General features: G+C 41.6%; 1 protein-coding gene across 1 annotated transcript in view; it reads right to left on the reverse strand.

The window, feature by feature from the left end:
- The window catches only part of map3k21 (mitogen-activated protein kinase kinase kinase 21), a 30,594-nt gene extending 18,612 nt beyond the window's left edge, over positions 1-11,982 (reverse strand). Inside the window, exon 1 of the mRNA XM_022203790.2 lies at positions 10,211-11,982. Coding sequence (XP_022059482.1) covers positions 10,211-11,003 — 793 coding nt within the window. The 5' untranslated portion in view covers positions 11,004-11,982. The remainder of the gene's footprint in view (positions 1-10,210) is intronic.
- Between the last annotated feature and the right edge of the window lie 843 nt (positions 11,983-12,825).

Here is a 12,825-nt window from a genome sequence, read left to right on the forward strand (position 1 = left end):
TGGGAATTCACTGTTATCAGCAAATGTGTCAAACTTGGACCAGCTCTGCTTAAGAAACAAACTTAGGAGGGATGGAAAAGACAAAAGCTGCTGACCTGAAGAACAGATAAGAAATGAGCTCAGGGACCTTGGACTAAATGCGTAAAAGTGAAACAAACACATGCAGAGTTCTCTTCTACACACACTCCCATAACTAGCCATAAATAAAAAAGTGTAGTATCGATTTTTTCACATTTTGTTTACCTGTTATATACTCCAATAACAAATATAGGCCTGATATTATGCGTACACCTCACTATATGGGGTCATTTCTCTGTCCAAGTGTAAATCGGTTTTAGCTTTTAAGTGACAACATAAATACACACACTGTTCTTTTTTAAAAAACGTGAATATAATTCTGTTGTTCACGACTGTGCTGTTAAAATCTTACAGTCCCAATGGCTGATAAGCAACTACAGTTGAAAGAATAAGTCGATTAATTGGTTGGTCAGTGGACAGAAATCATCAACGTTCAAAGAAGTCTTTAACTGAAAATCTTGTCTTTAATCTTTTCTATATTTGTATACTCTGGAGGACACATCATGAGAGAATAAGTAGCCGATGTCATGGCTGGGTTGTTAATATCTGCAGCAGTCTGAAGAGCTTAGAAATCCAGGGTTTAATAAAGAAACTGAAGGAATATTTAAGTCCAAATCATTATTCTTTTTTAGTATCAGTTTGTGATCTGAATATACATGGCTGGATTACACTAATATACACTTGTGACTGTGTAGCAGAGCACAGCTTTACAGTGTTTGAGCAGAGTAGGTGAGCTGGTGTGCTCGAGCTACAGCAAGTGGGACTTTATAGATCTGCATATTCTGGAGAAAGCAAGAGTGCAAAGTTAATTAGCCACTTTGAGGGAAGAAGGGAAATTAACATGTAATCTTTATACACTGACATGCATTTACAGAAAATGAAGCAATGACTTGAGAAGAACTTGAAGCTGAAATGCATTTGCTTGTGCCAGTTTCTCAGCTGTGAGGGCTTGTTGTCCTCATGTCTTGTTTGTTTTTGATTTTTGGTGTGCAGCCAAGGAAATAAAACAACCCATGCAGCACTATCACATCCAGCTAACACTAGGCTGACTCACTGTTCTGCACTGTACACTAACCAGTCTCTCATTGTTCACATGCTTTGGCTCAGGATGCATAATTAAAGCTTAATTTAATAATGTGACAGCACTGCTACTCTTCAGAGAAACATAAACATGTTTACTAGCATTAAAGCAAAATCAACGTTTGCCAAAATAAGACGTATTTCTCTCCTGTTCCTCATTCATGTTTTTGTATTCTTCAAGTCTGCATTAATTCATGCATCATTCACAGTGCTTTGACTGAACGCCACAGGAAAATAGCACTGCTTATGAACTGGTTCCCATCATAAAAACTACACTGTTTAGGGGTTTTCTATTCGTTGGAGACACAGTTACAGAAGGTGGTTGTTAAGATTGTTTCTCTGCATCCACACGTATTTGTAATTGGCTTGAAATGATTTCAAGCATTTTTTTTTTTACTTGTAGTGAGACTCTTACGGGTCTCCACTAGTAACAGGGGTATTGGTGCCATTACTAGCCTCGGGCACAGAGGGGATCCTCTACCTGGGCTCCAACAATAGGAATTCCATTACAAACAGGTTTCACTAGACCAATGATATACTTCTGCTTCCTGTTGTCAAGTCCTCTCTCAGTGATTCCATAGATTCCTCCCAGCAGGCTCTGTAGGTTTATAATGACTTATGATGGGTTAGTTACACAACCCAGAAGAACAGTGGCTTTGGGATGAGCCCGTCTGCGTTGATTGGCCTATAGAGTATCACGCCAAATACTTTCTTTGGAGCTCACAGACTTCAGTGTCAGCCCTCTAGAAATATTCTGATAAAAGACCTAGCTCCTGTCTACATGACTCCATGCTGACGTTATGCCACAAAAAGCACCTTTAAAACCCCATGCAGCCATTTTGTTTGACTAATAGAGTCTATTAGCAGACAAGCTAATAACACAAATGCACAACGTAAGCACTGCTGCGTAACCTGCCAGTCTGTCGCATCACTGATCAAGTGTTACACGTCGTCATCCAATGTGTAAATCTGTCAAAGCAGTGCAAACTTTTATTGTTTTGGCTTGGTATTTTATGAAAGAATGATTGAAAGGCACATTAATTTAACTAAATCCTTGCTCAATAGGGCGAGAACTATTATTTATTTTAAGAAATAATTGTTTAAACTTGGATTAAAGCCTTTGACACAACAAGGTTTTTGTATTCCAACCACTTTGTGTCTCGTTGTATTAATGAATTGTACTATAGAAACCTTAATAGTTTGACTCACGCAGAGATCAAACACTGGCATAGTTACGCAATGATTAAACGATATTGCGTTTCGGATTGACGTGTTTTTGTTCGTATGAATTTCGGAAAAGTAGAAATAGATGCAATAATGTACCTGAAACAACAACAACACGCATTTTAAATCCATTCTGCAGCACAACAAACTGCACAAAATACTGAGCGAAACATTTTTACATCATCACTATGAACACCTTTTAGTTTCATTTAACATGAGACAGTTTTTAAGGGATGTATTACTCCAAAAAACTATGAGAAATATGAGAAGGAAAGAAACCAAATCAGGATTTTCTAATCCTCTCAGTGGTTCACCTCCAACAGATGCCACCAGCCCTTCTTTGAAGTCCACCTCCAACGACCTCTTCACCCCATTCTAATTTCTAAAGCTAATCTCTGCAGGTTCACAGCAGCTTCAAGATATTTTTGCCAAGCTTTGTAATTTAAACAAGGCGTACAGGGAACAAAAAATCATGTCAAAACCGCTATGATGTTTTTGTTAAATAATATTTTTTTAACATCTCACTTTGTGGTTTGCGAAATATTTTGAAATTATTTACTTCCAGACCCAGGAAGTAAAGTATAAACAATCAAACAACGTACTGCATATTTAAACAGTCAAGTTCAAATCTCCAATGAGTAAGAAACAATGTAGTGTTGAGACATTATGTGGAACAATAGCTTAAAAATTGCATTCAAGAAGAAGAAGAAGAGATGCTTGTTGACTTCTAATAAGGGTCATGCTAAAAGTCAAGCCCCAAGCTAAACCCCGCTCTGTACTGGGAGACAAATCCTGCACCTATGTGTTGGTTGAGAGTGAAGTTAGCACATGAGAAGCTTTTACACCTGAACTACTGCATAAATCAGGCTGTGGTGAGTTAAGATTCAGTACTGTTTTGCCTACAGACCATTAAAGGCCTGACTGGATAAGTTGATTTTAACACGAGCAGGTGGAGTAATGGCAACCAAATTAATACTTTGCACCTTTAGAATTATTCCTGCCTAAATAGGCCATGACAATAAACTTTGCACACAGTTACATACCAGTAAAAATAGCCCCAGGTAAGTACAACTGCAAGAAAACTGACAGCTTTGAATATGCTGGAACGCCACAGTTATATCTTGGCTTACTTTTACTTGTGTTTTTGTCTGTTTTCCTCCTAAATATGAGGACACAAATGATTATCATCTTTTTTCAGTAATCCAAGTCCGGCCAAGAAATATTTGGTGAGAATATTCAAGGGAAACATAATAAGATGAAACTCCTAATTAGAAGTAGGCCGGTGCTTGTGTCAACTATAAGCACAAACTACAGATTTCCAAATGCAATTGTGTCTAGCTTTTAACTATCTTATCATTCACTGTTATTAGATTAGTCAGAGTCGAAAGCAAACAGGAAATGTGTGAAATCCATTTGATGCAATAAAATCATTTAAACGGGTCAGGTAATCAATAATAATATTAGATAATATTCCGAAATGGTATCACATGCCCTCTGCGGTCACTGCCCTTAACACTGTTCACATCTACAAAGGTTATAACAGAGCTTGCTGGTTGTGTTGTGTGCTTCTGCTGCTTGGTTTCCGTCTATATTTTCTTACGCTTCTGAAAAGAAAATGTTGTGAAGCGGACAACAGCTCAGTGCAATTGGAGATGGATGTGCCTCCAAGGCAGACCCCACCCTCAGTCCAACCCCCATTTAATTCCCCTTTCCAACAGTGGGTCTTGAGGCAGACCCATCTTTCATGGTGGAACAGTAGGAAGATCAGAAGCAGAGCTGCTGCCTTCAAAGCAGGTCCCACGCTTCTTCCCATTGCTTTATCCCCTCTAGGTAAAAAGAAAAAATGTACTTTTTGAGCAAACATGACCATTTCTTCTCTCTTCAACAAACTTAAAACTCCCCAGATCTTACTCTCTGCAACTCTACAGTGGTTGAAATTTTCTAAATAAAAATATAAAGCTTTGTATGATGCATCACAGTATAACTACCTTCAGTTTTTTGTGCCTTTTCAGTAGGAATCCATAAACACTGCATAGCCTAAACGTGCTTAGTACAATTTGGCTACATCTACACCTACATTATTTCATGCATATTATATGTGCATCCAATAAAAACTGCCAAGAGGAGTACAAGCAGTTGCACAAAGGCAGATTTTTAATGTCTTTGCCTCCCAAGAAACAGTGCTGTGTGAAATAGTGCTTATCATCATGTCAGGTACATTTGGAAGGTTGTACGGATACATTACGAAGACATTTTTGATTAAAGTGTTCTCTTGTTGCTGTAAAAACTCAGAGTGCATCCTCCTAACTTGACGTGGCAGTATTTTCGTAACCGTGCCAACTGACTAAGCATGAGCGTAAGAGGGCTTCCTGTAGTAAGCAGAAACAAGGCTGCTAAACATTCAGCGGCCGGTCTGTCTCTCCCGGCTGAAATGAGAGTGCCCCCAGGCATTCTGGTTGATGGGAAAAGGATCAGGGCTAATGGTTGGCCAAATCCATCTATCATGGTCACATCTCTCCGGGCCACTTACTCTTTGTCTGCCCTCTTCCTCTCCTAGTATGGGTCTGTAAAAGCCCGAATTAACCCGTGGCTAGGCTAATTAAAACATATCAAAAGTTAAAGGGGTACAGCTAGTGTCCTCCGCTGTATTGGCATCTATCAATGTGCTAGTGAGCTGCAGAGGGGAATGGAGGGGATTGGTTGATTTGGAAGGCAGCTCTTCTCAGCTGTGGGCCCTTTTCCTTTTCACCCAGTCCTGCAACAATAGGTGCAGTCAGGGAGAGGTCATAAAAAACACAGTGAAAGCATCTCAACTCCTCCTCTCTCCCCTCTGCCCATTCTCTCGTCAGAGAAAAGACAGGCAGTAACTGTCTGTGTGTCACCAGGGGTAATTGTGGGAAGCCAGAAAAAAGTTGCCCTGCAACACCTAGTCAAGCTTTGGTAACTTTCCCTCCTAGACTCGACTTATTCCAGAAGCAGGGAGAGACAAAACAAAAATTAGTCGAGGAGAAAAAGATTCTCTTGAAGGACACTTATTTTGACTACTTCAAGCCGTGTTTTTTCTTCTGTTGTGTTATGACCTAGTAGTGAAAAACAAGATTTAACAGAAGTTCTTTTTCAGTGCTGTTCCTGCAGAAATAGGGTGGTTTACAGTAAAGACAGCAGACTCTATTTGGTGTTTTCATACTAAATGTTTCAACGAGCTGAGCCTATTCTCATAATTTTGGTATCAGCGCGCACAATGTGCATCCTGAGATGAATCATTAATTTTTAAATTAAATTTTCAAATCTATTTTTAATTAAAACAGGAGCAAAGTTGTGGCTGATCCACCTTTGTGAACAATGAAATAAATCTTATCATGACAGAGATATATTTACTGTATTATTATTTTCATTGGGCAGACACTCGGAGTAAAATAGTCACTTAGCAAAACAATATGAGTTTACTACTTAGAGAATCCAGTCTGGACTGTGCTAATAACTTTGGTGTGTCATTTTAATCAGTAAATTAAAAAAAACTGTGATATAAAAGTGGCTGGCAGTGGTAACTATTTACCACAAGTCTCCTATCAATGTTTAGAGAATTTAAGCTTATTTTTACACTGTATGCTGCATATATAAAAACAGAAGCTGCACTTGTCATCTGCACAGACCTCTACTCATGTTCTCTGCACTTTTTACTACATCTGCATTACTTTCGGTGTATTAACATGCAAGGAAATCCTTCCTGCCTCTGCAGATCTGCAGAACGGTAGGCGCGTGGAGAATGAAATGAGTAGAGGGAGGGAAACACAGGGACACTGTGATGAAGTCTAACAATAGCTTAAGATTGATGGGAGTATGCTGTTGCACACGCTCCAAACGGAACTCCATCGGTTTCAGTGGCGTTCAAGCACACATTCCTGGCATAGCAACGCTCACACTAAGATGTGAAACTCCAAAGTTAATGTGGGTTATGCATGCTGGCTCAGGGCCAGGTTTCAGTGTCATTTCTTGGTCCTATCTTCTGCTCTTTCATTCTACCTGCCTTAACTGTGAAATAAGAAAGAAAGAAGGAAGGGATGATAAATGGATGGACTGGAGACTAAAAACAACAAATCCCTCACAAGACAAAAATTAGCAATAAACTCACTCTCTGAACACATACTGTCTCTTGCATTGCTAAAGCTGGAAATAACTTGTGCTTTCTTGCCACCTGTATTAAACCAAAATAATTTAAAATGATGACGAGCTACATTATTGCATTTAGGGACCAAAATACCGTCATTACTGTTACATTTAGAAACTCAGAGCATGCAGTGACATCTGCCTGCCATGGAACTATTCTGTAAAAACTGCATCTTTCACAACAATGTATATCATTTACAAGTTTTACCGACTCTACATGTGTCACTACAACTACTAGTAAAACTTTCTGGATGATGACAAAACTCAAATGTACAAAGATGTAAGCTGTATCATGCCGCATGTACTTTACAATACTTGCTAGCACTATAAATTCTTTGTTTATTCTGATCTCTTTAAGAACTCGATGTTAAAAACATTATCCTTTTAAGCCTGAAAGTTGTGTTGGCTTAAAAAGCAGACATGAAAAATAATAAGCCGCAATCGAGTGCAGAATGGAACAAGGAAAGGAAGGAGAGAAATAACAAAGTAAGAAGGGAAGCCCCCTCAGTTTGTGGCAATAAAAGAGTACCGCTGCTCTCTGGGAGATTAAATATGAACGGAACAAAACAAAACGAGGGCTTTGAGACCCTCCGAGTCCTAGCCATTCTTCTGGCCACAGTAGCCTAGCAACCGCTGCTTGACCAGTCCATTGTGTAAACGTATGTTAAGCTTTTATCCCTCATTAGCAACATTCCTCCCTGCAGGCTGGGATTTTACAGATTAGGTTGAAAAACACAAAAGAGATTGGACAAATCTTGCTGACTTCCAACATATTACTTTACAGGCTAATCATTGATCAAATAGCTGTATGTTTGTCTGCGTGGAGCATGTGTACACTGCAAGTTGATAAATGACAGGCAGACTAGTTGGGTGAAGTTGGGTGAAGTTTTGTTGTTCTTCTCCTGTATACATCTACCTGTTTATGTCCTGGTTTACAGTGAGAGGAAACGTCCTGTAGTGAAACAACACGACACAGAAAGAGAAGAGATGCAGCCACACCGCCAGATATTCTGCTCATTACACATTAAAAAATGACAGATTGCTGATTAAAAAACAATGATTGCAATACATCCATTTTCTCTTTACCCCCTGTGTAGATAATTCTCACTCCTTTTATCCTTTTAGACTGACCGATGCACACATAACGCCAAGACAAACTGACAACAGGCCCACACTAGCAGATGCAACTTCTCTAAGCTGCATTATTCCTGTTTTTTTTAGTGGGAAAACAACCCAACACACCGCAGGGTGCCATTTGTGTATTTGTGTGCAGGAGAGAGTCTTTTGTGAACTCACTGGCCTGATTCTAAGCAAACACATACAGATTTTTTTCATTCTCGCTTTCTTTAGATAAAACTGTATATTGACTACAGATGTTCAGACTTCTGACCCTGGGACAATCAGCTACATGCAACTCCACTGCTGCTAGAATTTAGCCTTTTTCTTTGTCTCATTTTGTGGGAACAGCTTAGCTTTGGGCTCTAGTTGTTGAAATAATTCATACTTTTTACTACTCTGTAATAATCTTCAAGTAAATCTCGTGTTCCCAGGTTTCATCAGGGCTCAGCAATAAGCACACTGTGAAGGATCTCGCCTAATTTTAGTTTTTAAATTCTTTACTTAAAGCTTAAGCTGTCTCTATGTCGCAGGGAAGTGGCAGGATAAACACAGTGACTTGTATTAGCAGCACTGTGCCTGTTCGGGGGAGTCTGTGTATGTTCACCAAACATCCGATTAGCTGAAACAGTCTAAACAGCAGTTAAATCCTTTCTCTCCATCTGCCCTATAATTAACACAAATCTTCATCTTAAATAAGACTACTTGCAGGGTTGAGCCCTTATGCACTGTTTATTACATTTCATCAGGGCCATCATATGCACAAAAACACATTAACTGTATGAATAATGTGATAATTCTGTTGTAGAGACTTAATCCATTTATTCATGCACTGCAAAAGCTACTTATTTTTTTCTCTTACATTTTGTAATTTACCACAATGTCCAAGTAAAACTGCTCTGTAACTCTAGGGGTAAGTGTTGAAAAGCTGTGAACTTTTTGTCATGCAGGTGCAGGTTAGATACGTTATAATTAATGTGCATTTGACCTGCATGCACAGATTTCATGCATAAGACCCACCACATCTGTGCAGCACAAGGTTTTTCAAATCTAATCTACATGTCTTCACCTAGTGATCAGGGAGGTTCTGGGCTGTGTACATTTCACACGTTTCATGCCTACATTCACACATCGACTCTCACAGCTGGAGATAAACAGATCTGCTCCCCACATGGCCCCAGGTTAATAAGAGTCTCTGGTCACAAAAGAGAGAAATGGTGTTTGGAGTCGTATTACACACATAAACACACCTGAGTTGAAGCGAGTAGCCCGTATCGGTGGGTACGTGAGTCAAACCTCTTTTCTCATCGAGTTATGTCCATTCATTATTCAGTCCTGGGAAACTAAAGTTTGCTGGCCTGTTGTCAGTTACAAGTACATGGAAGAACTAGCACAGTTGGCCTACAGCAGTGGACCAAGTTCAGCTGCACAATCTGCTATATTAGAGACTCCAGAGTGAGACTAAGCCTTTACCTAGTGTAATCTTCCAAACATGAATGCTGCAGACAATTGCAAAACTATGTAATCATTCTCTGATGAATATGTGATCATTCCTGCATTACACAAAGTCCATAATTAAATAGACATCTTTATTATTAGGCTTAGTTTGGTCCTCTGTCTGACTTATCCTATGAACTCTGTACTGGCAGTGGTTGGCCTGACAGTGTGGGCTGAGTGTGTCTCCTTATGTGTTTGGCAAATCACTGACTTTATTTGAACAACATTTCAACTTTTGGTGGCGAGGGGGCTGGGAAGGTGTGTGTGTGTGCTAAAGGATAAGGGGGGGTTAGTGAGTGCAGGGAAAGCAGCCCAGCTGAGCAAACTCAGACTTTATTTCACATCCTCTCGATGGCATCCCCCCACCACTCCATACTCCACATACTTTTTACACTGTTATAAATCCATCCTGAGTAAAGGGCAGCGCTGTTCGAGTCATGTGTTGAGATGTCTATATGGGGACTACGGTTTTCAGCAACTTTAGTTCATGCTGTAATCACTATACTAGATTACCCTGACAAACAACAAGCAAACATGTCCCTATATTAAACAAGCATTATGTGTACAACAGGATAATGCATGTGGAGTCACCAAAGAGGCATAGAACAATTGCTTTAACACTAACACAGGTTTGTAAATAACTAAAAGAGAAAGTAATACAAGTGCATGGTGAATGAGAATCTTTTATAGTTAAAATATCTACTGTATGTTGCTTTTGCACGTCTCCCATCAGATTCTCCTGTGAAAAAGCGAAATACTGCCCAAACAACCAGAATCTATACACACATAAAACGCTAGAATCTCATGAGTAATATGTCTGCAAAATGAGGATTTTTTTTCTTTGGTAAATTTGTCAATCTGCTCCATAGTATAAGTTCTGTAATAAATGTGGTAAACCTCTATCCTGACAGCCATGCTGCATCCCAGCACTAAGGGAGGGAGTGCTGCATGTGCAACAGGTGCATGGTCCACATGTGACCTTCTCTAGTGAAGTTCTTTATCTCCATTTCTCTGTCTTAAGCACACAAAGAGGCACACTTCAACTTACTGTTGCTAGACTTCAGGTCTCTGTGGATGATGGGTACCACGGCCTCCTCGTGCAGATAGTGCATCCCGCGTGCGATCTGCACGGCCCAGTTGACCAGGATGTGAGGAGGGATGCGCCTTCCGGTCAGCACCCGGTTCAGTGTCCCCCCTCGGGCATACTCCATGACCAGACACAGGTTGGGCTCCTCCAAGCACACCCCTTCCAGTTTAATAATGTTGGAGTGCTGCAGCATGGAGAAAAGCTTCGCCTCCTGTTTGACGCTGCCGGAGGTGGCCGTTATGTCCTCATCTGGGTCCTGCCGAGCCGCCTTCACGGCGACCTCCTGGTCCTTCCATGTGCCCCGGTACACTTTTCCAAATCCACCCACGCCGATGATCTCCTCTAAGACCAGTTCGCTGAAGGGGATCTGCACCGGCGAGCCCGGGACTCGCTCTCGTACCCCCACCGAGACACTGGTAGTGGGGAGACGGTAAATAGCGGGCTGGTAGGTGACATAGTTGGAGGGGAAGATCCCGACGCGGTGGTTGATCTTGCCGGTCCACCATCCCTCATCCCCGGAGATGGCAGCGTCCTTGGACAGGACCTCTACCACGTCCCCTCGCCTGAGGCTGAGCTCGTCCTCCCCGCTTGCCTCGTAGTCATACGCAGCGGTCCACAGGGATCGAGTCGGGCACAGCGGGGCAGAGTGAGCCCACGCCCGAACTGTGGGGGACTCTGTCCAGGCATGTTCCCCGGTCCCACCGCCGCCCGGCCGCCCTTCACCGTTTGGGAAAGCGGCCTGCGAGACATCCATTTCTCGGTGGCCGTAGCGGCACCATAGGGTGCGGAGCTTTTAGGACAAATGAAAACTTTAAAACGGTAGAAAGTAGCTTTTTGACATAATCATGCTGTCACATCTACGACACTATCCGGTGAGAACAGAGGGGATTTCTCTGCGCAGCCCACGGCAAAGTCAAACTGTCCAAAGTCCTGTGGGACAGAGAGAGAGCGTCCACAGCCGTGACTGAATCCACGTCGCCACTCCGGTAAAAGTGAGGGTCAATAACTAGCTAGCGAGGAGGCTGCTACGGTTAGCAGAGACACGGTCCAGCTAATACCTAGACTTTTTAGGCTGGCGGTGAAAAAGCAATGTGAAGTTGTTGTAAAATGAATGGCTGAAAAAAATTCAACTATGAGAGGACACACTTTCCCGCAACACTTTCTTCTGCTGCTTAATGCTAACCAACAAGCTAATGCGGTGAAGCTAAGTTACCAACTTTTCGCAGGTGCCGCAGGAGGTGCACCTGCACCGTCCACCCGGACCAAACACACAGCGGCTCCGTGGGGCAGCTTTCACTTCCAAAGTCGCTAGGAAATCTCATACAGTCGAAGAGGCGCGGAATGGAAAGTTTGCCTGCTCGTCTGTGAACTTTCAAGAGGAATTTCAACTGCATTCCAGACTTTTGGCTAGCGGGTTAGCTTTAGCATAGGTCAGCCCGTTTAGTAGTACAGCAGTTGGAAAAGTTGCTGCTCTCCGCTCTAAGATCGGTTAATTCCCAAGTTTGTTTCTCCGTCTGGAATGTGAGGAACAGCCAACGGTTGAAGACTCAGATTCCGCAGCATACATCCTGGATTTCAAGGTAACGATAACGGAGGAAAAAACATGAAAAAATCCGTCAACTTTAATCAAAACAAGTCCCCCACTACCGTTGTCGCCAGACGGAGTCGGACCCAGCAGTGGCAGGACGGACGATCTGGGGACGCTGCTGCTGCTCCGTGGCTGGCTGAGGGCCGCGCTGATTGGCCGACGGCGTGACACGTGACTGCCGCAGCAGTAGGGGAGGGAGGAGCCACCGGAGGAATGTGTGAGAGCAGGAGAGCGGAGAGCGCGCCTTCAGGGAAATTATGGGAATAGTGGACCATATAATGACATGCAAACACGCAAATCAGAATCAGAAATACTTTATTGATCACCGAGGGGAAATTGCTCATGTTGCACGCACACACTTCTGCTATCAAATCATATCATATATATTTATTAATAATGTCTATCAGCTATCAGGCCTACTATTTGTATGCATATACTGAGTGTAGACTACATAGATGCTAGGTAAACATGACTTTTAAGCACAAGCTACATTACCTGTAAGTACTGCAATCACATGCATGCATAGGCTTAGATACTGTCAATATTATATTATATTATATCATATCATATTATACTATATTATCAATCAATGATCAGGCCTACTACGTTCTTGTATATAGTGACCGTAGCATACAGAGCTTGTAAACATTACTGTTTAGCATAAACCATATCACATCATATCCATTTCAATGATTATTTATGAACTTGCATATACTGAGTGTAGCCTGCATGTAGCATGTAAGCATTACCTCTAAGCATAAGCTACATTACCCATAGATACTGTATTACTATGCTATGCACATGCATACACAGCCTTGGGCATTGTCAATCTAATCTAATCTAATATAATATATAATAAGTCTAGTGTTCATGCATATATGCTGCTCAGTGTAGTGTGCAGGTTGCACACATTAGCTCAATGCTCCTTAGTCAAGTCACTGTTATTTATAATAGCACATTTAATGCTACAACCATTGAGCCAAAGTGC

Source organism: Acanthochromis polyacanthus, chromosome 15, assembly GCF_021347895.1.
Source record: "Acanthochromis polyacanthus isolate Apoly-LR-REF ecotype Palm Island chromosome 15, KAUST_Apoly_ChrSc, whole genome shotgun sequence".
NCBI lineage: Eukaryota > Metazoa > Chordata > Actinopteri > Pomacentridae > Acanthochromis > Acanthochromis polyacanthus.